Genomic DNA, 24,113 nt, shown 5'->3' with positions numbered 1-24,113 from the left:
CTATGATCTGTGCTAGGGCCAGCCGGCTTGTTTCCATGCTCACCATAAAAATGCAACTCTGCAGTCAGTCTAGGGTCTCTGCTACGTTGCTCTTGGCCTATTGGAGAGAGTCTGAGTGGATCAAGATATTGCCCAGGTAGGGGGGAATAGGTGAATAGCCTTCTCCTTAGATCGGCCACCACAACTACCAGCACATTTGAGAACATCCTGGGGTTTAGAGCCAATCCACAGGGGAGGCATTTGTACTGAAAAGGCCTGCCCTGGTATGCAAAACACAGAAATATGTGATGGGCTGGGTGAACGTGGAGGGACACCTTGGTTAGATCCAAGGAGGCAAAGTTAAAGGCATGAGACCCTCTGGGATGGTCTTCAAGGAATCCATTTGGTTCAGGTATGAATTGACCATCTTAGAACCTCAGATAGCCCTCCATTTCCCCAACATTTGGAACCATAAAGAGAATAAGGTAGCAGCCAGATCTGGACTAAAAATGGAAAGTGTGATGCTGGTGGTCAACAAAAGAGGTATAAAGACTCTCTCAAGGCAAATCTTTAAAAGTGTAGTATAAACACGGACAACTGGGAAACACTGGCCTGCGAGCGCTCCAGTTGGAGAACAGCCTTTACCAAAGTTGTCATGGGCTTTGAAGACGCTCAAAACTCAGGACGAAAGGGAGAAACATGCTAAGAGGAAGGCACGCTTGGCAAACCCTCATCATGATCAGAACTCCTGCCCGGAAACCTATGTCCCTACTGTGGAAGGATGTGTGGATCCAGAATTGGCCTCCAGTCACTTACGGACTCACTCCTAAAACTGTGTTAATGGAAGACAATCTGACTCGGCTACGAGTGATCACCAAAGAAGAGGATGCTTGAAGGAGTTCTGGGTACACTTGTTTCTGTTTGAGAAACCCTTCCTCATTCCCAGGAGGGGTTATAGCCCTTTAAATCTGTATTGTTGAAAGATCCTTGTAGGGATGAAAGGAGGAACAAGAGCCCCTTCTGACTCCTTCTTTCAATCCTTTTATGTGGGAGCATCTTTTTGTCTCTGGTCTCTACCATGGGGTCTTTCAGTCCCTCCCCAAATAGCTTGCCCTCTTTGAAAGGGTCACTGGTTGAGCTGGCTTTGGAACAAGTTAAAATTTATTTCTGTTTCTTCAGAACTGGTGTGCTTAAAAAAAGAATCATTTCCCCCCCTTAAGCTCCTTACAGGAAAACCTACAGAATGGGCAAATTTAACCGAATGTCTCTACAGCTTATCTCATTTATGCTTTTGCCATGTTATATATCATTTTGAACCCTTGCTATGGGAGGTCTTCTGCTTAATTTTTTTAATCTAAGCTGTCATAGTTGCTACGGAGCAAAGCCTTGTGTGAGCTTCCTGCTCCCATTCATAAGCTCAAAAAAAGTTTTTTGAAGAAAAAAATGGATTAAACACTTTTGAAAGAGATTTATATATGTGAAAGGCAGGGCCAGCCTCATCTGAATAATTGCATTCCGTCGTTGTGAAGCCGCTACAGAAATGGCCCTGCTGTGTCCATTTACCAGTCATGTTTATTGACAGACCCTGAAACAGTCCTGGGAGCTGGATTGCAAGTTGCAGGCAAGAACATGTGGGTGAAGGTGATCTTTTTATCAATCTGGTCCGTCTGCCATGCAGGGCTTTATACAGCACTTGAGGATGTATTTGAACTGTGGGGCAACTTGGGGAATCATTTCCCCCACCCCCAGTATGTAGAAACCCCTTCCTGGTGTAGGATATGGATGACCCTGTTAGACTTGACCTCCCAGTTAGCATAAGACTGTTATTCTAAAGCAGCAATGCGGCAGCAAGCAAAGGCTATAGCAGCCAAGACTGCTGCTTGTGGCTGGAAAGCCAAACAGGAAGTTTGTGACTGTTGCCATGGGAACAAAGGGGCAGTCCATTCTGTACTGAGCACCGGATGTTAGCTCAGTGGGTTTGTCACATGACCTGTACAGGATGTACATGGGTGGAGGTGGAGTTTATTCTAACTGCTGATGAGTGCAGACATGTTTTCTCTGTACTGAAGTAAAAGACAGGAATAAAAGATGTAAATAGATTTCTGTCTGCTTCTTTCCCCTCCCTGGGGACACCAAAGGGGAGAGAGGAGCAGTTGGTGTGTTTTCCTCACAGCCTGAGGAAAATCGCCGGAACGGACCTCGAGTATGTTTATTCCTGCCGGGAGTCGCCGGAGGGAGGTCTAAGGAATTCAGCCGGTGCCTGAACAGATAGGCACATACCTCAAGACGGGCTTGAATTCCAACAGTGGTAGCAGAGGATGGTTGCTGTTTTCATCGACCTCTGCATCAGGAAGTGGCCTCCATGGACGCCTGAGGTGAGAAGGCTGATTCTCTGCAGCCAGAAGCTGACCAGAAGAATCTGAAAGCCAAGCAACGGAGCCCAGGTATGAGATTTTCGGGCTTAGAAGTGTGAATGCAGATTGATTTATTCTCTGCTTCGAGGGAGCAAGGTTTGATAAAAACAGCTCCAGTCAAAAGAGAAACCGCATTCCAAACATTCCTGTGGTTAATCCTGTCCAAGGGATGGAATGCACTGTTGCTAAGCGACGCCCTTCAGTGAAGGCCATGCCTCAGAGAGGAGAAGTGAAAGTTAAAATGGAATGTTTTGTCTTCAGAGTCTGAAGAGCTCTTGGAAATTTCCAACGCAGCCAGCGTTGAGAGCTGCCAGGTGCACAGAGTGTAAACAAGCCAGCTATTGGATTTTAGAGGCTTGTGATTGAGAGTCAATGCAAGGACTCAAAATGGATGCAAAGAAGGGAGCTTTGCCTTCTCCACCCCTTCTGACCAGTGACAATTATGCATCCTGGTCTATTAAGATGAAGGCCCTGCTGCAGAATCAGAGACTGTTTGGGGTGATTGAGAACCCCATTCCAGCAGCACCAACGCGTGCTTGGGAGTCACAGGATGTGAAGGCCAGAACTGCTATAATTCTGTGCGTGTCAGATTCGCAGTTGATCCACATACAAGATTTAGACCACGCGAAAAATGTTTGGGACACGCTGAGAAGGACACATCAGAGAGATGCAGGTTCTTCAGCGTTGCTGTATTTTGAGAAGCTGACCAACCTGAGGCTTGCGCCTGATGGAGATGTTCAAGCGCACCTGACGGAAATGAAATTTCTGCGTCAACAGATGGTGGAACGCAATTTCCGTCTGCAGGAGGAAGTGTTTTGCTTCATGGTGATCAACAGCCTGAATCGGACTTACAAAACAGTTGCCAGTCAGCTGGGGTCTCTCCCAGCAGCGGATTTGACTTCGGAGAGGGTCTTTGCCGTGGTTCTGAATGAACAGGACAGACTTGCCGCCCTGGAAGTCAAGGACAGGGGGAGCCAAGAACGGAGTCCTAACGCCCCTACTGCTGTTGCTACTGGAGGAAACGCCGAAGCTTTCAACGTTGTCCGATGTTACAATTGTGACCAGACTGGGCATCTTCAGCGGTACTGTAAGAAGCCACGTCGGAACAGAGAAGCTAAGGCGAGCTCCACAAAGTCTGAGGCGTCAGACAAAGGTCACACCAAGCCAAAGGCAAAGACTGCAAAAGCTTTGATGTCGCTAAAAGCCACACCAGAGGTGGGAAACTTCTTTATCCTAGACACCGGATGCACGCAGCATATGTGTCGACACAGAGGACTATTTTCTACGTTTGAGAAACAAAGCTTCGCTGTGCAACTAGCCAACGGTCAAAAGCTGGAAGCGACCGGGATTGGAACTGTGTATCTTGAAAGTCTGAACTTGACTATAAGCAATGTTTATTTGGTTCCAGAGTTGAAGTATAATCTGCTCAGCGTTTCGCAGATTGCCAAGAAGGGACTAAAACTGTCCTATGATGATCAGAACTGTGAGATCTACAAAGATGGAGAGTTGTATCTTTCTGCCAAAGAGAAAGATGGACTGTATTTGTTGACTTTTGATCAAAGTGATTACATGGAATGTAATTCTTGTGATTCTAACATGATCTCTTTTACAGGTGTAGCCAAGAAGAACACCAAGCAGGTGACCTCGAGGGTCAACAAGGCATTTCAGCGGGTGTATGCTGATGTGATTGGTCCTTTAGCACCATCTAGAGGCAATGCAAAGTATTACCTAATATGTGTTGATTCTTTTACAGGTTTTGTCTGGATTTATCTTTTGGAGAGACCGAAAGAAGCCTTAGAAAGGTTTCAAGAGTTTTGTGACAAAGTTAAAAATATGCATGATGCTGACATAGATTGTCTTTGCACAGATGAGAAGCCAATTTTTCTTTTACAGGAGTTCCAGAGGTTCCTGAAGAAGAAAGGGATAAAACACAAAACTGCTAGTTCCGAAGAAGCTTGGAACAAATGTGTTTGTGTTAGGGTGAACAAAGAATTGCAAAAGGGAATGCATGCGCAATTGCTAAGTTCACATTTGCCACATGAGTACTGGGCTGAGTCGCTAATGTCATATTGTTACACGTGGTTGAGAAAGTTTTCAAAAGAGTTGGGATGTTCTCCTTTTGAGAAACTGTTCCACAGAAAACCTTCTGTTGCCCATTTCAAGGTTTTTGGGTCTCATGTGAGAACAGAAGCTCCAGGTGGAGTAAAGAATGCCAGAGGCATTTTTGTGGGTTATGAAAAGGGTCTCTACAGAGTAATTTTGTCTGAATCTGGTCAAGTGATTCTCACAAAATTTCTAGAGAGTGCTCCTGAACAGGAGAAAGTGATTGTTCAAACATTTCCCACAGGTGATGATGATTCTGATGATGATGATATTGATTTTATTGAGTTCAGTAGTACTGATGATGACAGCGATAGCTCAGACAGCTCAGTTGTCACAGTCATTGAGAGGAAATCTCACATAATGACTAGACCCTCAGAAGAGGAGGATGAACCACTGTTTACAATTGGTACTGGTTCTCCAAAGAGTCCAAAGGTTGAACCAGAAAGCAAAGAAGAGCAGCACCTCTTACGTAGGTCTGAGAGAGCAACGAAGGGTGTACCACCCAAGAGGTATTCACAAGAGTTTGCCAACTTAGCTGTTGCTGTTGTAAACGACCAAGGTCAGATTGAAGCTGTGTCTGAGTCAGAGACAAAGGCACGACAGAGAGTTGCTAACCAAGGTAATGCAGAAGCACTCATTCCTTGGAAGTCACACAACCAGAGAGGTACATTGGTAAAACCAGTGGCGGGTAGTTCCAAGGGTGGAACTGAAACAACAGGGGAATGTTATAAGTATAACAACGGTTTGTTTTCTTCTCTGGATGACGCTTTGCTCGCAGCACGCATTGATACTTTAGGGGGAGTATGTTATTCTAAAGCAGCAATGCGGCAGCAAGCAAAGGCTATAGCAGCCAAGACTGCTGCTTGTGGCTGGAAAGCCAAACAGGAAGTTTGTGACTGTTGCCATGGGAACAAAGGGGCAGTCCATTCTGTACTGAGCACCGGATGTTAGCTCAGTGGGTTTGTCACATGACCTGTACAGGATGTACATGGGTGGAGGTGGAGTTTATTCTAACTGCTGATGAGTGCAGACATGTTTTCTCTGTACTGAAGTAAAAGACAGGAATAAAAGATGTAAATAGATTTCTGTCTGCTTCTTTCCCCTCCCTGGGGACACCAAAGGGGAGAGAGGAGCAGTTGGTGTGTTTTCCTCACAGCCTGAGGAAAATCGCCGGAACGGACCTCGAGTATGTTTATTCCTGCCGGGAGTCGCCGGAGGGAGGTCTAAGGAATTCAGCCGGTGCCTGAACAGATAGGCACATACCTCAAGACGGGCTTGAATTCCAACAAAGACCACCATGTGTGACTGTGCAATGGAGGAACAAAACAAAAAAATTCCTTCCAGTAGCACCTTAGAGACCAACTAAGTTAGTTCTTGGTATGAGCTTTCGTGTGCATGCACACTTATTCAGATACACACAATGTACAATGGAGGGTAACTGACAATCTGGCAAAATGGATTTGCCTTCCAGTGAGTCACACCATTGATATGTCTGGCCGAGGACTGTTTATCTCGGGTGATGCTGTGGTCAAAACCACTGAGTCTCTTGGGCTTGCTGATCAGAAGGTTGGTGGCTCAAATCCTCGCGCCAGAGTGAGCTCCTTTTACTCTGTCCCAGCTCCTGCCAACCTAACAGTTTGAAAGCACAGCAGTGCAAGTAGATAAATAGGTACCGCTGCGACGGGAAGGTAAACAGTGTTTCCGTGCGCTCTGGTTTCCGTCACGGTGTTCCGTTGCGCCAGAAGCGGTTTAGTCCTGGCTGGCCACATGACCCAGAAAGCTGCCTGTTGACAAACGCTGGCTCCCTCCCTTAAGTACATCATCAGAAAGACCAGTGAATGCATTTGTTTATGAAAGGAGCAAACATAGTCCATCAAGAATATCAATAGTAAAGCAAAAGTGCACTGTACATAAAAAAGTTAGACTACAACTCTATGAGTAAATAGACAATATTGCACACAAGGATTTTAGCATGCAAGATTAAAAATAACTATAGACTTAACCATACCTAAAACCTACCTTGGTGCACGTAAACTCAAAGAGCTCCTTAGTTAAAGCTTCCTGCTTTTCCAGCTGTCCTAACAGTATCACGTTCTAGGGAACAAGCTCCTACAGGTTAGGAGAAATCACATCCATGATAATCTAAGATAAAACACTGTGTGTGTGAAGTCTGAGCTCAGTCAGGGATCAGTCTAGGATCCCAACCCAGTGTAAAATCATGAAGAGCGTCAAGATGAAAAAAGGGGCTTTTTTTGCTCTCTTCAAAATCTCATACCTTTCCCCATACAATATACTTAACAATATTCTTAACACCGTCATGCTTGGTGCTGCAGGATGCCAGAGGCTACCATAATGATGGGATGCTAGGAAGGAGATGAAGTTCATCACTGTAGGCTGCCGGTTCCCCTTCCCCTTGCCATCCCTCAATCGCAGCCCATGCGGTCTTGCCCAATCTTTAGCCCAAACTCTGCTGCCAACCACCAAATTAGGCCACAGCTCCTAACTCTATGCATCCACTTTCAAGGATCTGTTAAGTCACGGGCAGGAAACCTACGGCTTTCCGAATGTCAAAATTCCCATCAGCCTCAGTCCTTACGGCTAATGGTTAATCGTCTGGTAATATCTGGTGAACCACACACTCCTCACGCTTGCCTTAAGCAATGTGATAAATCAAATGAATTCATGAGGAACAGTCCTTTAAAAATGATCATCTCCAGCATCCCTGTTCATGTTAAGATGACTGAGCCGCGCTTACTGTCTCCGTGTTAAGCATTCCATCCGTATGTTGGAGCTGTTGGTGTGTTTGTACCACGTGTGTCAGCCATTACATGTATGATCACCCTCTACACGCTTGCAATTCTCCCATCACCACAGGAGAGGCTGGAGGAGGGCAGTGATGCAGCATAGAAGATGTCTGGCAAAACTTTCCCATAACCCAGAAGTGTCAAACACCTATCCCCCACTGGCATATATCCCTTGATATATCAGCTGAAGCTATTTTAAATGCCTCCCTGCCATCACTCTGGTGTGTGTCCTAAAATGTCTTGTAAGGTTGCTGCTCCGGCTGAAATTCTTTCCACACTCCATGCATTTGAATGGTTTCTCCCCTGTGTGGCTTCTCTGATGCTTAGTAAGGATACTCTTTGCACTGAAGCGCTTTCCGCACTCCGTGCATTTAAAGGGTTTCTCTCCTGTGTGTGTTCTCTGATGTGTACTAAGCTGACTGCTCTGACTGAAGCTCTTTCCACACTCCATGCAGGGAAATGGTTTCTCCCCCGAGTGCGTTCGAAGATGTCGAGTCAGGTGGCTGCTGGAGCTGAACCTCTTCCCACACTCCATGCACTGAAATGGTTTCTCCCCGGTGTGTGTTATCTTATGTGCATGAAGGCCAGCAAGGTGGCTAAAGCTCTTTCCACACTCCGTGCATCGAAATGGCTTCTCGCCAGTGTGGATTCTCTTATGTGTTGCAAGGCTATTGCTATGACTAAAACTCTTTCCACACTCCGTGCATTTCAGCGGTTTCTCCCCTGTGTGGGTTCTCAGATGTACAGTAAGGTTAATGCTCTCACTGAAGCTCTTTCCACACTCCATGCATTGAAATGGCTTCTCTCCGGTGTGGGTTCGATGATGTCGAGTAAGGTGACTGCTAAAACTGAAGCTCTTTCCACACTCTGCACATTGGAACGGTTTCTCCCCTGAGTGGGTTCTCAGATGTTGAGTAAGGTGACTGCTGAAACAGAAACTCTTTCCACACTCCACACACTGAAATGGTTTCTCTCCTGTGTGTGTTCTTTGATGACGAATAAGTTGAGAATGCCGAGTAAAGGTACTGCCACACTCCACACATTTAAATGGCTTTTCTCTGGAATGTGTTATCTGATGTCGAATAAGGTGACCACTCTGACTGAAGCTCTTACCACACTCCAGACATTTAAATGATTTCTGTCCTGTGTGGGTCCTTTCATGTAAGGTGAGGCAAGATCTCACAGTGAAGCGCTTTTCACACCCGGTACATTTAAATGGTTTCTCCCCCGTGTGAGCTCTCTGATGTAAAGTCAGGAGACTGCTCCAGCGGAAATTCTTTCCACAGACTACGCACTGAAAAGGTTTCTCCCCTGTGTGGGTTCTGTGATGGGCAGTAAGGTGACTGCTCTGGCTGAATTTCTTTCCACACACCATGCAGTTAAACGGTTTCTCTCCGGAATGTGTTATCTGATGACGAATAAGGTTACTGCTCTGACTGAAGCTCTTCCCACACTCCATGCATTTAAATGATTTCTGCCCTGTGTGGGCCCTTTCATGTAACGTGAGGCATGATCTCACAGCGAAGCTCTTCCCACACTCCATGCATTTAAACGGTTTCTCCCCTGTGTGCGTTCTGTGATGTAAAGTAAGGAGACTGCTCAATCGGAAGCTCTTCCCGCACTCCATGCATTTAAATGGCTTCTCCCCGGTGTGTGTTCTGTGATGTGCAGTAAGGTGACTGCTCTGACTGAAGCTCTTCCCACACTCTCTGCATTCAAATGGTTTCTCCCCTGAATGTGTCATTTGATGACGAATAAGGTTACCTCTCTGACTGAAGCTCTTTCCACACTCCATGCATTTAAATGCTTTCTCTCCTGCGTGGGTATTTTGATATTTTGGTAAGCTACTGGGCACGGTCTTTTCACACTCCATTGGTTTAAATGTGTTCACCCCTGTGTGGATTTTGTAATGTATGTTTAATTGTGATTCATATCGAAATATATCTCCACATAGTGGACGTAATTTCCTGCTGTTTTCGTTGTGCTCCTCCCGTGAGATCGGGGGTTCATGGGCGTCAATGCCCAGAGAAGTAGAGCATTTCTTTTCTTCGTTCTCCGACAGGTTTCCTTCCTCCTTTTTGAGTTCTCTAAGATCTAAAAACATTTCTTTCTGTGAGTCACTCTTCGTTCTTTCCAACGGCACCTCAGAGAGCTCTGTATAATTCCAGTGGTTCTGCCCATAATCTGTTTGTGTGGAGACAGACAAAAGGAAACAGCATTTGAATTTCAAGGCAGAAACAAAGGACTTCCTTTGGGATCAATAGTTTTTTAATGTGCAATGTTTCGTTATGTTTTTATATACATTGGAAGCCGCCCAGAGTGGCTGGGGCAACCCAGTCAGATGGGCGGAGTACAAATAATAAAATCATCAGCACCATAATAAAACCCAAGTAGCTGCTTCTCCAATTTTAGCATCTTCACACATGGACAACCCCTCCTTTGACTATCCAAAGCTGAAACTGAGGTTGCCTTCTGAATGTGTTAGTCTAAGGCAGGGATGTCCAACAGGTCGATTGCAATCTACTTGTCGAGCCCTGGGAGGTTATGGTAGATCGTGGGCTCCCTTTCATTTGTGGTGTCAAAAGAGCATCTGGCCCTGCCCTCCATTCGCACATGATTGTTATAACACAATACGGCGTTTTCATTATGAGGCTGACTGTTTCCTTGGCGATCTTTTGGTGAGTGAATTTCCCCCTTTCCCCAAGTTCAACATTTTCAAATCCCCTCCGTAAAAAAAAAAAAAGTGGTAGATCACTGCTAGTTTTTTATTCTGTGGGTAATGAATCATAGACACCAAGAGACAACAGGACTGCTCAAGGTGCCCCAACTATAAAATTGGAGAAATCAAGAGAGAGATAGCCACACCGGCAGCATGTCTCTTCTTTCTCGTATCCAAAAATGCAAGAAGGGCTTTTACACTCGCCAGAAGCTCGGCTCTGCCCTCGCCGGTCCTGGAAGGAGCCTTTAAAAAGTCCCATATGCTCAGAGACTTTGCACCTGTTCATTGGGGAAGATAGGAAGCCCAGAGCACTTGTTCTTTTATGAAGAGGCACGTAGTGAGACCATTGATCCCCTGCTGGTGAGGCTCCCTGACCTCCCAGAAAAGCAAAAAAATTTGACATTTTCCTGTTAGGCAAAGATCATAAGATGACCCGGACGGTCGCCAGATTCTGTGTACAGATCTGTAAGTGCAGACCATCCCCCGACTCAAACTAGTTCGTTAAGAAAATCTCCAAACTCGCTTCCATGGGTGACTCTGGGTCAGCTCTTTGCCGTAGCTTATCTTAAAGTTTTAAGTGTCTATACGCTTATCGCATTTATAAATTTTAAATTTATTGTTGTACATTGTTTTAAATGTTTTGTTTTCCTTCTAGGATTGTACCCTCAAGTATGTTTTATAAGCTGGTCTCCGACCGTAATAAATTACCGTATTTTTTGCACCATAACACTCACTTCTTTCCTCCTAGAAAGTAAGGGGAAATGTCTGTGCGTGTTATGGAGGGAATGCCTACGGGTGGCATGCCTACAGATTTTCCTCCTCTAAAAACTATGTGCGTGTTATGGTCGGGTGCGTGTTATAGAGCGAAAAATACGGTATCTATCTATCTATCTATTCTGTGAGTAGATTGCAGTCTCTTGGGAGTTGGACATCCCTGGTCTAAGGCAATCACATAAAATTTCTTTTATGGTTCATATCCCACTTTCTGTCACCAGGTACAGAAGTTTATGTTTCCGCCATTTTCCTTTCAATTCCCCATTCAGAAACTCAACTGTAACAAAGGTGCCAACTTTACACTGGTACTTTAGTGCCAGTTTCTACTTCTGTCACTTTCTTCCAGGTCAATCACATTTCCCATAGGTATATTATTCCCTACGTTTGTGATATTTATTTTCAGCTAGCAGAAAATGCTTGCCATCAGTGCACTTTCAAAGGATCCTGTGCACCATATTGATTAAAAATGGCAAGTGACATTTTCACGATGGCCTGTAGAAACACTGGGGTTCCTTGAGAGGTGATGGGACCTGGGAAGAGTTTTGAGGGCCATGTGGCTTTCCCCGTTTCAAGAAGTAGCACCTAGCCGACATAGGTAGCAGCCACTGACAGTCTTATCCTCAATGAATCTGTCAAATCCCCCTTGAAAGATGTCCAGGAAGAGGTCTCACAGCTTGTTGGGTCAATTTGCCTGGGATATTACTCCAAAATGGGAAATCCTTCAATCCCCAGACCAAAAAGGGCCCCACAACACATCTAGGCAGAGCTACCTGTTGATGTCTCTCCTTTGAGATCCTGGATAAATGGATATTCTCCCCAGCAGGAACGGAGTTCTGATTCTTTCAAGGGAACAAAAAATTCTGGTTACTTTTTGACCACAAAACATCCACCTTTTCCAAGTCAAGCAACTTAAAAGGTGCTTTATCTACTGGTTCCTGTGTTTCATCATAATGTTCCAGGCTCAGTTACAACAATATAACATGCACAAAAACAGGTAGGCAGCTACAATTCTAAACCGAGCTCAACCATTCCAAATGGAACAGAACCATATCAGGTCATAAAGGGTGGGGGGTTCTACAAAAGACAAAGGGTGAAAACTCTACACTATAGATGAGAGGCATGACTTGTGGGGAGAGCATTCCACAACTGCCACAGAGAAAGTCTTCTTCCCACAATACCGATGGCAGCAGAAATACCAGGAGGACCCCCACCTGCATACAGGTACAGGGGAGTCGCCTGTACCTTGGTTTTCGAACATTTTGGCTCCCAAATGCCGCAAACCCAGAAGTGAGTGTTCCAGTTTGCAAACTATTTTTGGAAGCTGAACATCCAACGGTAGCTTCCTGCAGCCAATCAGAAGCCGCACTTTGGTTTCCGAACATTTTGGAAATCGAACGGACTTCCGGAACGGATTCCATTCGACTTCCAAGGTACGACTGTGTTAAGAATTCACTGTATAGTGAGTCTACACTTACTGTATAGTTTCCCACAGCATTCTCTCACAAATGTACCCACTGGCCCAAAAGGATGGCAACCCCTGCTATGCAATATGGCAGTACAGAAATACTTGCAGGGATTCAGAAACAAATATAACACCAGAACAACTGTACGGAATACTACAAGATTTTAGGAGGAAATCAATTGCAGCCAAAGCATTAGAGGTGGGAAACTTTTGTGGAGACAATAATGAACATGGGATATGAGGATAAACCAAGGTGAATGTCTGGAGGAGCACAATGAATTCATACCTTCAACATCTATCCATGAAGGAAGTGCCCTTACCTAGAGAGGCCACCATCTCATAATTCTCCACCATGACATCCCTGTGCAGAGCTCTTTGGCCAGGATCCAGCAGAGCCCACTCCTCCTCCGTGAAAAACACAGCCACCTCCTCAAAGGTCAAGTATGCCTGGAATAAAAATGAAACATAAATGACCAAAACTGCACAATTATCCCAGTCTGAAAAGAGGAAACAGTTAATGTTGCTCTATGTGTGGTTCCATTTACTGACAACTAGGTGACTTTGAGATTTTGCAGTGAGAAAAAGTCATATTAATTCAGAGTCCCTTGTGAGGTTCTGGGGTTTTTGTACATAATATTTTATGCACAGGCATTAATATTCATTAAGGTAAAAGCAGAGGAAGTACATTAATAATAATTATTATTTGTTTATGCCACATCCATTGGGCTGCATTTCAGCAGGCACTCTGGGAGACTTCCAGTACATTAGAGGAATCAAACAAAATGTTAGGGAGGTGTAATAATAATAATAATAATAATTTATTACTTATACTCCGCCCATCTGGCCGGGCCTTCCAAGCCACTCCCAACAGAATATTAAAAACACAATAAAACATTAAACATTAAAAACTTTGCTAAACAGGTAGGGGGAGTGAGTGAGTTTGGAATATTGGTAGTGACTGGCAATTGGATGAGAGTTTGAAAGGGAGTTTGAGCGCTGATGGTGAGACTGTCTGCAGTTCAGTTCAGAGTCAAGCAGAGAGTTGTAGAGAGTGGAGTTTGGGAGATGGTGTTGAGAGACTTGCTGGTGGATGTAAAGCAGAGCTAATTTATCAGTATAGCTCCAGCATTTTAGTAGTCAACTGTTGCATCTGCATTAAGATAACAAAAGTCTGAAACAAAGCTGTGGTGGCTACTTGCCCCAAAGTGGAAAGAAGCAGAAGTTTCAGCAAAGGAAGAATGGATACAAAAACTTATGGAATATGCAGAAATGACGAAACTTACCAGAAGAATAAGAAATCAAGATAACAAACTTTTTATAAAAGAATGGGAATGGCCTACTGAATATTTACAGATAAATTGCAAACAGATAAAACACATTGGCAGGATTATTGCAATAACCTGCAGTTTCATAGGAGTATATATTTAAAGTAGATAAGTAAATGAGCAAATTAAATGAATTTGGATATGCAGAAGATATTAAAAAAAATAATTTAAGGAACCGCAGAAAGAGGGAGAAGGAAGTCAAACTTTGAAATGTGAAATTGATTGTGAAACTAATGAAATGTATAAACTGGAATATTATAAATAAAAACTTCAAAAAACAACAACACAGTCTGAAACAAAGCACTCATGTATACCAAGTAATCATGCAACCAATGTTATTCATTTGTATTCAGTAAATTAATTGTATTCCACCACATACATAATATTTCATTATGCTGGGAATGGAGTACAGTGGTACCTCGGGTTAAGTACTTAATTCATTTTGGAGGTCCGTTCTTAACCTGAAACTGTTCTTAACCTGAAGCACCACTTTAGCTAATGGGGCCTCCTGCTGCCACCGCACCGCCAGAGAACAATTTCTGTTCTTATCCTGAAACAAAGTTCTTAACCTGAAGCACTATTTCTGGGTTAGTGGAGTCTGTAACCTGAAGTGTATGTAACCCGAGGTACCACTGTATTCAGATAGGATATGTGGTGGCAGCAGGAATGGAAGAAAGATTATAGAAATTCCCACCAAAACCCAACTCTGTTAAAGGGGTGGGGGGAGGTGGTACAAGGGACTGCCAGAACATCTCAGAGAAAAGGTGTGCATGACACAACAGCCTTCCCCAATGCTCCTTCCCTTACCTGAGGTGGCTGCCCAGCAGCTCTTTCCATTCCGGCCCCAAGAAGAGACAACCAAGATGCCTCTGAGGCCATCGTGCTGCCTTCAGGGTGTGAAGGAGGAGGCATGAACCAAGCCAACCTTGGGCCTCTCACAATGGTGCCACAACACACTTTAAAGCAGAGAGAAAGATCTCAAGTTGGACGATTCCACTGCCTGCAGAGGACAGAAAAGGTTATAGGAAGAATTAAAACCTTTATACGAATGTGGGTTTCATGGATTAAAATATTATAGAATACATTTGGGGAGCTTTAACTGCTCTGAATAAACCCATTGCAATTGTCTTTCTCACACTGTTTTCCTTTATGCAGAGTTTGCTTCAGTATGGCTGACCTGCCAGGGCCTTCTCAGTGGTGGCTCCGACCTGGTGGAATGCTCTGTCCCAGGAGACCAGGGCCCTGCAGGATTTAACTTCCTTCCGCAGGGCCTGTAAGACAGAGCTATTCCGCCCAGCTTTCAATTTGAACTTAGCCTGATCTTTTATTCCCCTTCCTTCCCTTCTCCCCTTTAATGAAGATTACCCGCTCTGGGATCCCACAGCTAATTCTCCCCTGGTCTCCTTGCTGGCCCAAATAGGAGCCTGGTTTTCTGAACCAGGAAGGGCGGGGTATAAATTAAAAAAAATTATTATTGTATTAACGTTTATGCCCTAGATCTCTGTCCCCCAACAATTTCATCCACACTCCTGCCTTTTCTTTCTGCTTACCAGAGAGTCTCTCCTCCAACCTCTGAATGATTTCAGGTTTTGTAGCTGGGTCCTTTTCATCACATATAGTGCATCACATTTAAAAATAAGTCCTCATGCACACCCACCAAATGTCATATCCTGGATTGCATAAAATACTCTTTGTACGTATTGTAAATAAACGATGCTTCAGGACTTCCCAAAGATGCATTTGCAATCTCCCTATAGCTGTTCTGTTGATTCCAAAATCCTGGGGAAAGAGAAGAAACTGGAAGTCAAAAGCAGGCTCCTTTGCCCATAGTGAGAAACTGCCACAAAAGCAGACACCCAAATGAGTCACAGTCCTTCACGTCAAAGCCCACAGGAAAGCAACTCAGCCCCACTAGAACCTGCTAGACCCCTCGCCCAAAGAAGACCCACTAAAGGAACATTCCTAGGGGGAATCCCAGAGTGAATCTACCAGACAACATCCCATCCTTGAACTGGCCAGAGGAAGAAAAATCCAGCCGTCCAAGGCAGAAGAGGCTGAGGAGGAGGAGAATGTTGCAGGGCAAGCAGCTAAAATGTCTGTACAGAAAAAGGGGAACTTGAGCAACAGAAGATGCTTAAATAGACCCTGCATTCCACTGAATGGCCACAAAGGTGTCAGAAATGAGGGCGATGATGTCTATCGAATACGGAATTTGTCACAAATACGGCTACTAGCCAGCTCAGAAGGTCCAAGAGAGGACCTTCTCCTGGGAATCAAACAACAAATGCCAACTGATCTGGACATACTTTTGCGAACCAACAAAATATTTAATTAAAAGCTATTTAAAAAAGGGGGGGAGTGCTGTAGCACTCAGGTCCTCTTTGCAGGCTTCCCACCAGGGTAGGCATTCGGCCCCTGGGAGTCTCTGCGGAAAAGCCAGGGGCCAGCAAAGCTCTGTAAATGGGTGAGCACCAGCCTGTCAACCCAAATTCACCTTTTTTATTTTTATTTTAATATTAATTTTTATTGAATTTTACAAGAAAACAAAACAATAAAACAACACCTAACACTGTAAACCCATTTAAATGCATGTTTTCCAAAATGCAAACTAAAAAAGAAAATACTTTTCATAACCAACAATATTACCCAATTCATGCTTCAAACATCACAATATATAAATCTTTGTTAAAATATTATAAAGGACTTCTGCCGCATTCACTGCACGTCTCTTAAGTTATCTTGCTCGCCTTTAAATCTGATCTTCAATCATTTCCCTTCCTTAGGTTCTTTCATAATCGGTCAAGTATTTATGTTCTCTATATTCTTCACAAGGTTAGTCTAGGCACAACCAAACTTTCGTATTTGAGCCCTGCTTGTATAAATATTCGTTTAAGCATTCCCACTGTTTCTGAATTATAATTTGTGATTTACGCCTTATTAAATCCTTTTAATTTAATTTAATTTTTAAGATCGCCGCATTAGAAGTCTGCATCATCGGGTTGCTGCCTTGGCTCTCGACCACCTCCTTCTCCCTCTTCTGCCTCCCTTCAAGACAGAATAGTAGAATCACAGAGTTGGGTGGGACCCCTGAGGGTCATCTAGTCCAACCCCCCAACTCACCCTTCCCCCCCCCCAACCCAGGAATCTCAGCTCAAGCCTCCAGGGCCCTTTGAGGGGAAATACCATTTATATTTCAGTTTATTGAGGAAGAGAAATTTTGGGAATCTCTCTCTGCGGAGCAGAGATGCAAAGACACCCCCGCCCCAATTAGGACGGGAGGGCCCCTCCCCCTCGGGATGAGGGGATGAGGGGATGAGGGGATGAGGAAGCCCCGCCGGCCTCCTGGGACCTCCCTGCCGCCCACCTCCGAGCAGGTAGCGGCCCTTCCGCTCCCTTCGCCAATGCCTCCGTCCGCCAAACAGGAAGTGGCGACCATAGAGACGGAGGGGAAGTAGGCGCCTAGAAGCGGCCCCAAGCTCGATTGCGCGCAGCGCCACCTGGCGGCCGCCGGTGCCTCCGCATCACCGGAGAGGAAGAGCGAGGAAGCCGTTCTCTGCCCTGTCTGGCTGCCTGGTGTGGGTCTTCTGCAATTGAGAAGATAGATAGATAGATAGATAGATAGATAGATAGATAGATAGATAGATAGATAGATAGATAGATAGATAGATAGATAGATAGATAGATAGATAGATAGATAGATAGATAGATGTGTATACATGCGTATATGTATATGTAGGGACGCGGGTGGCGCTGTGGGTAAAACCTCAGTGCCTAGGACTTGCCGATTGCAAGGTCGGCGGTTCGAATCCCCGCAGCGGGGTGCGCTCCTGTCGTTCAGTCCCAGCGCCTGCCAACCTAGCAGTTCGAAAGCACCTCCAGGTGCAAGTAGATAAATAGGGACCGCTTACCAGCGGGAAGGTAAACGGCGTTTCCGTGTGTCGCGCTGGCTCGCCAGATGCAGCTTGTCACGCTGGCCACGTGACCCGGAAGTGTCTTCGGACAGCGCTGGCTCCCGGCCTATAGAGTGAGATGAGCGCACAATCCTAGAGTCTGACAAGACTGGCCCGAACGGGCAGGGGTACCTTTACCTTATGTATATGTATATGTATAATTAAAAGACGCCTGCTTCTTGGGAGAAGGGCAATGACAGGCCTAGACAGCATCTTGAGAAGTAGAGACATCACCTTGCCAACCAAGGTTTGTATAGTTAAAGCTATGGTTTTCCCAGTAGTGATGTATGGAAGTGAGAGCTGGACCATAAAGAAGGCTGGTCGCCGGAGAATTGATGCTTGTGAATTCTGGTGCTGGAGGAGACTCTTGAGAGTCCCATGGACTGCAAGAAGATCAAACCTCTCCATTCTGAAGGAAATCAGCCCTGAGTGCTCACTGGAAGGACAGATCCTGAAGCTGAGGCTCCAGTACTTTGGTCACTTCATGAGAAGAGAAGACTCCCTGGAAAAGACCCTGAAGTTAGGAAAGATGGAGGTCACAAGGAGAAGGGGATGACAGAGGACAAGATGGTTGGACAGTGTTTTCGAAGTTACCAGCATGAGTTTGACCAAACTGCGGGAGGCAGTGGAGGACAGAGGTGCCTGGCATTCTCTGGTCCATGGGGTCACGAAGAGTCGGACACGACTAAACGACAACAACAACAATGTATATGTATATGTATGGGGGGAGGCAGTCCCCGCCCACATAATCAATCACTGCAGCAATGATCTATTTTTTGGCGGGGGAGTAGCCTCCTCAAATATTTTATGGGCATGGGAATGAAGGCATGGTAGTAGCCAGGATTTCTTGGGGGGCAGGTTTTATGTTGTGGGGTGGCAGAACAAACTTATCTGCAGCGCAGCTAGTTAGTTAGCATGGGCATAACCAGGATTTTGAGGGGGGTGGGCAGCCAAAGGTTGCTTTTTTAAAGGAATCACCGTTTGTCTTCAGAAATCACTGATAAAAATATCCTGTAGATAAGACATTGCGTAGGGGCTGGCTACTACTGGGAGCGGGGGGGGGGGGGGCAGAACCTCAGATAATTGCGTACTTTGCGTACACTGATATTTGTGGACCCTGCCCCCCCTCCCAGTTGACTACACCCAGTTAAGTATTTTTATTTAATTGATTTAGGGCAGGCATCCCCAAACTTGGCCCTCCAGCTGTTTTGAAACTACAACTCCCACCATCACTAGCTAACAGGACAAGTGGTCAGGGATGATGGGAATTGTAGTCCCAAAACAGCTGGAGGGCCGAGTTTGGGGATGCCTGATTGAGGGGGTACAACTGCAAACTGCCCCCCCTCCCTGCTACGCCCATGGCCAAAGGGATCTCAGCCGGTAGGAGTTGGCTCTATGTGTGTTGTCTGATGGGCTGGAGGCGGCCTTAGGGGAGCACGACGGCTTCGCCCAGCTGAGAGGGCACTGCAACAATGACACAATATAGAATATGAAAAGTGGTCGAAATTATGGAACAATGGAATAAAATTTACGGCAAGCGTCACACTCAGAGAAAATTTGGAAAAGTTGATGTATAGATGGTACATCACACCAGCAAAATTAGGAAAAATGTATAAAACAGGAAATAAGGCCTGCTGGAAGTGTAAAATTAAAGAAGGCAATTTCTACCATATGTGGTGGACTTGCGAAGAAATGAAGAAATTTTGGGATTTGATTTATGTTACGGCAAAAATCTGGGTGCGAGGCTGCTCTGCCACCCAGCTCATCGGACTAAGTCCGTGGGTCCCTGCGGAGGAAAATGAGCTCAGCCGGAGACAGGAGCAAGATGCAGAAGATCCAAGTTTATTGCGCAACAGGTTCAAGGCGAGATTGAACAGCGAGAAAGGAGGTGACATGAACTTTTGAAACTCCCTCCATGTCCCAGAATACAGTGCAAAACACATCATGAATACATTAAAGAGAGGTTTGGTTACACAGATTACATCATGAATATATTAAAGGGAGGTTGGGTTACACAGATTAACATATGGAGGAGGGAGGGGGGAATATGCAGAGCTGGAGATATGCACAGATAAACACTTCCTGGGGATGAGAAAACAATGGTCTCAAATATGCATAGTCTGGCACCTGACATTGCCTGGAGGAAAGGCTGATCAGAGCGATTTGACAGGATTTGGGTCTTAACACCTTGCTTGAGGGATTATGCTGGACAGGGGAAGTGTGATGGAGTCCTAGAGTAATTGAGCAAACTGGCACGCTGATTTTCTATGAATTTTATAGATTTTAGTCCCTTTTGACATTGACAATTGGAAATAAATTGATATATTGTAGCGAAGAAGGTGAAGAAGACATGCCCCCCCCTTCCGTATCAATTTATAACGAGTTAAAAAAAAAAATTAAATATACTTTCCCTAAAAGACCAGAGGCCTTCTTACTAGGAATAATTGGGGATGAAATTTAAAAAGAAGACAAGACATTATTCCAATATTCGACAGCAGCGGCCAAAATACTAATTGCACAAAATTGGAAAAGTTCAAATACACCAACGGTTAAAGAATGGCAAACAAAATTTTTTGAATATGTTGAACTAGCAAAAATGACGCAAATATACACATATATAAAAGGCACCGTGAAAATGCTTTTTTTAAAAAACCTTTCTAAAAAATATGGAATTTGCCATTAGCTCACCATCGCCATCTAGTGTCACATTTGTATAATGCACATAAAACGTTGTATTTGCAGCTGTATAGCTGAGTTCCAAGAGGCTTTAGACCAAAGAACCTTTGCTTCTTTACTTTTACTTCTTGTGGGCATCCAAAAATCCACAGAAAACCAAAGTTTAACAGAATGTCTACTGCTTAGTTCATTCATTTATGCTTTTATCATTAAAAATTTGAGCCTGAAATTAAAGAAAAATTTAAAAAATTGACAAAGCTGTTTACATATGTGAGATGCAGGGTCAGCCATTACCTGTACAGGAATTGTGGAGCCACCACTGAGAAATCCCTGTTGTGTCTGCTTACTAGTCCAGTTGTATTTATTGACGGGCACTGAAAAAGCCTATCAGCTGGGTTGCAAGATCTGGGCAGGATTATACAGGCATACACCCTACCAATCTGATTGGGATTCCCCAGCCACTCCGGGTAGTTTGCAAGATACATATAAAAACATTAAAAACCATTATTTATTATTATTATTATCATTATCATTATTATTATATCCGTATACAGAGCTGCTTTTAGATGTCCCATGGTCTGCAAGAAGAACAAACCGATCCATTCTTAAGGAAATCAGCCCCAAGTGCTCACTGGAAGGACAGATTGTGAAGCTGAGGCTCCAGTACTTTGGCCACCTCATGAGAAGAGAAGACTACCTGGAAAAGACCCTGATGCTGGGAAAGATGGAGGGCACAAGGAGAAGGGGACGACAGAGGACGAGATGGTTGGGCAGTGTTCTTGATGCTACCAGCATGAGTCTGACCAAACTGCGGGAGGCAGTGGAAGACAGGAGTGCCTGGCGTGCTCTGGTTCATGGGGTCACGAAGAGTCGGACATGACTAAACGACTAAACAACAACAACAACAAAGGTTGCATAGTTGCTTACTTCTTTGGCTCCAAGGTCACGTAAATCCAGTGTGGTCTGAGATAAAAAGGAACTTAGAAATATGGAGCAGAATGAACCTTTCCCTACTAGGAAAAACAGCAGCGATAAAAATGAATGTACTGCCAAAAATGCTCTTTCTTTTTCAGACAGTCCCACTGATCCTGCAAGTACTTCCAGGACCAGAATAAACAGCAGCGGTGATGGCGGGCATCCTTGTCTAGTTCCTTTTTGTATCTTGCATTCATCCGTTATCACCTGATTTGCAATTAACTTGGCATTTTGTTCTGAATGTATTGCTTGTATTCCTTTAAAAAATTCAGGTCCACAATTAATTCTTTCGGGGGGGGCACCTATGGGGTTCATCTAGGCAGACGCTGCTGCTGGTCTCTGAACTGCCACGCAATGTTGGGGGCAGCTCGGTACATCTGTTAGGTAAAGTGGCAAGTAAGGAACAAAAGGTAAAGGAGGAACAGGAAGAATGGAGTAGACCCACAAAGACCAAAGGGATTCTGGGTAGGAAGCCAAGTGGTGAATCTTGGCAAAGTAGACCGTTTAAAAACATAGACAACAGGAATCCTGTAAAAAGGAGGGTCCCTCTCCCCACCCGTCGGGACTTAGGGTCCTACCTGTTGGATTCTGAAATAAGCAAATGTGCTGGGACTTGAAGGAATCCCTAAAAGGGAGCCTGAGAGTTGGGTATTACTTCACTGGGTGTATTTACTTCAAAATGTGGCATGCCATTCCTACTGTGTTTGGGGACCCTCCTGCTCATTCAACTGAATGAGCTGTGGACAACCTGCCCAAAAGTCTCACTCTGCTAGGACCATAGCTGTCAACTTTTCCCTTTTCTTGCGAGGAATCCTATTCAGAATAAGGGAATTTCTCTTTTAAAAAAGGGAAACGTTGACTGGTCCTAGCTGCTGTCCAGCAAATGCATGAGGTTCAAGAGGAAGGTTGGATGTTGGGTCTCTCAGACAGATGTGCTCTCAGGAAGATCAGGAACAGATTCCCCTACCTGTTCTTCACTCCTCTGTATCTTCCCTTTGGCTTTAATCCTGGATATCCTGGGGAAGAATCCTGAGCTGTGGGGATCCTCATTCCCTGTCCTTCTGGTCAAGTATATAACCTAAGTTATATACTGCAACTCACATGACAGATACCGACCAGGTTCATTGTTCCCTCATTTACTAAGAATGGGCACAGAAATAAGCCTAGGTATTCTCCAAAATGTTAGGAAATGTCCATGGCATATTTTTGAGCCTATCTGAACCCAAATTAGAATTTCATGAACTTCCTCCATCCTAAATATCAGAGGTGATGAACTGTGTTGCCATTATCCTCTTTCGCCATCTCTGTTTCTCATCTTTACGTCACAGTGGTACCTCGGGTTACAGACGCTTCAGGTTATAGATGCTTCAGGTTACAGACTCCGCTAACCGAGAAATAGTACCTCGGGTTAAGAACTTTGCTTCACGATGAGAACAGAAATTGTGTTCTGACCCCATTAGCTAAAGTGGTGCTTCAGGTTAAGAACAGTTTCATGTTAAGAACAGACCTCCAGAACGAATTAAGTATTTAACCCGAGGTACCACTGTATTTTTTATTTGTTTCTCATTAGCTTTGAGTCTGTTGGTGGCACTAACTGTGACTCATAACCTTTCATTCTCTCTGCGAGAAGCCAAGTTACAGGGAACCAGGCAGAGGGCCTTCTCGGTAGTGGCGCCCGCCCTGTGGAATGCCCTCCCACCAGATGTCAAAGAGAAAAATAACTACCAAACTTTTAGAAGACATCTGAAGGCAGCCCTGTTTAGGGAAGCTTTTAATGTTTAATAGGTTATTGTATTTTAGTGTTTTGTTGGAAGCCACCCAGAGTGGCTGGGGAAACCCAGTTAGATGAGCGGGGTATAAATAATAAATTATTATTATTATTATTTCTTAACAAAGCAGGAACAGGCAAGTTCTGGTTTTTGTGACTATCTATGCCTAAGACTATGCAAAAGCCTTTGACTACGTGGACAACAGCAAAGTATGGGCGGTTCTTAAAGAAATGGGAGTGCCTGACCACCTCATCTGTCTCCTGAGAAATCTCTATGTGGGACAAGAAGCTACAGTTAGAACTGGATATGGAACAACTGATTGGTTCAAGATTGGGAAAGGAGTACGGCAAGGCTGTATTTTGTCCCCCTGCTTATTCAACTTATATGCAGAATACATCATGCGAAAGGCTGGACTGGATGAATCCCAAGCCAGTATTAAGATTGCCGGAAGAAATATCAACAGCCTCAGATATGCAGATGACACAACTTTGATGGCAGAAAGTGAGGAGGAATTAAAGAACCTCTTAATGAGGGTGAAAGAGGAGAGCGCAAAATATGGAATCTTTTATACAGTGGTACCTCCAGTTGCGAACGGGATCCGTTCCGGAGGCCTGGTCTCAACATGAGCAGAACGCAACCTGCAGCGGCGTGTCTGTACACGTGCGGGTTGCGATTTGGCGCTTCTGCACATGCGCGTGACATCATTTTGCACATCTGCGGATGCGCCAGCAGCAAAACCCAGAAGTAACCCTTTCCGGTACTTCTGGATCACTGCAGGACGCAACCTGAAAAAACATCTCATGAAGCAAACGTACCACGAGGTGTGACTGTATTGGCAAAGGATTTCCCCCAATTTATTGGGGGGGGGACCAAACCCAACAAACTGGGCAGAATTAAACCCATTTCAGCAGGCTGCTCTGGTGTGAGATTGTGCTGGAGGAAAATGTGTCTGTTTCATCATGGCTGTTAAGATAAATCACACTGCCCCCCCAGGGGGCCTTGGACTTGTCTGTTCATTCCCAACAGCAAGGGCTGGTGGACTGGGCTCTGTCTCCCGCTTGCTTGCTTGCTTACCCCAAGGCCACCTCAGCTCCTGGCACCTAGCACCCCCTAGCCAGCCCCAGAGGCACCATTCACCTGCAGAGCTTGTACCCATGGCTGGT

The 24,113-nt window shown here is 44.9% G+C and overlaps 1 protein-coding gene across 5 annotated transcripts; it reads right to left on the bottom strand.

Moving 5' to 3' along the window:
- Nucleotides 1-6,325: 6,325 nt before the first annotated feature.
- LOC309364461 (uncharacterized protein) lies at nt 6,326-22,267 on the bottom strand. 5 transcript variants are annotated; one of them, XM_081901783.1, is made up of 7 exons: nt 22,149-22,267; nt 21,134-21,558; nt 15,131-15,359; nt 14,388-14,580; nt 12,576-12,702; nt 11,564-11,632; nt 6,326-9,484 (listed from the first exon to the last, which is right to left on the bottom strand). In XM_081901783.1, exons 4-7 carry the CDS (start codon nt 14,490-14,492, stop codon nt 7,491-7,493), a joined length of 2,295 nt encoding a protein of 764 aa, XP_081757909.1. In that variant the 5' UTR covers nt 14,493-14,580; nt 15,131-15,359; nt 21,134-21,558; nt 22,149-22,267; the 3' UTR covers nt 6,326-7,490. The 5 variants fall into 5 exon arrangements, with proteins under 5 accessions (XP_081757909.1, XP_081757912.1, XP_081757913.1 ...); XM_081901786.1 differs by having other exon boundaries at nt 21,134-21,219; nt 22,149-22,254; XM_081901787.1 differs by lacking the exon at nt 21,134-21,558 and having other exon boundaries at nt 22,149-22,259.
- Between the last annotated feature and the right edge of the window lie 1,846 nt (nt 22,268-24,113).

This window comes from Podarcis melisellensis, assembly GCF_964234715.1.
Source record: "Podarcis melisellensis genome assembly, chromosome: 2".
In the NCBI taxonomy this organism is placed as follows: Eukaryota; Metazoa; Chordata; class Lepidosauria; order Squamata; family Lacertidae; genus Podarcis; species Podarcis melisellensis.
This window is presented reverse-complemented; position numbering and strand designations above follow the sequence as displayed.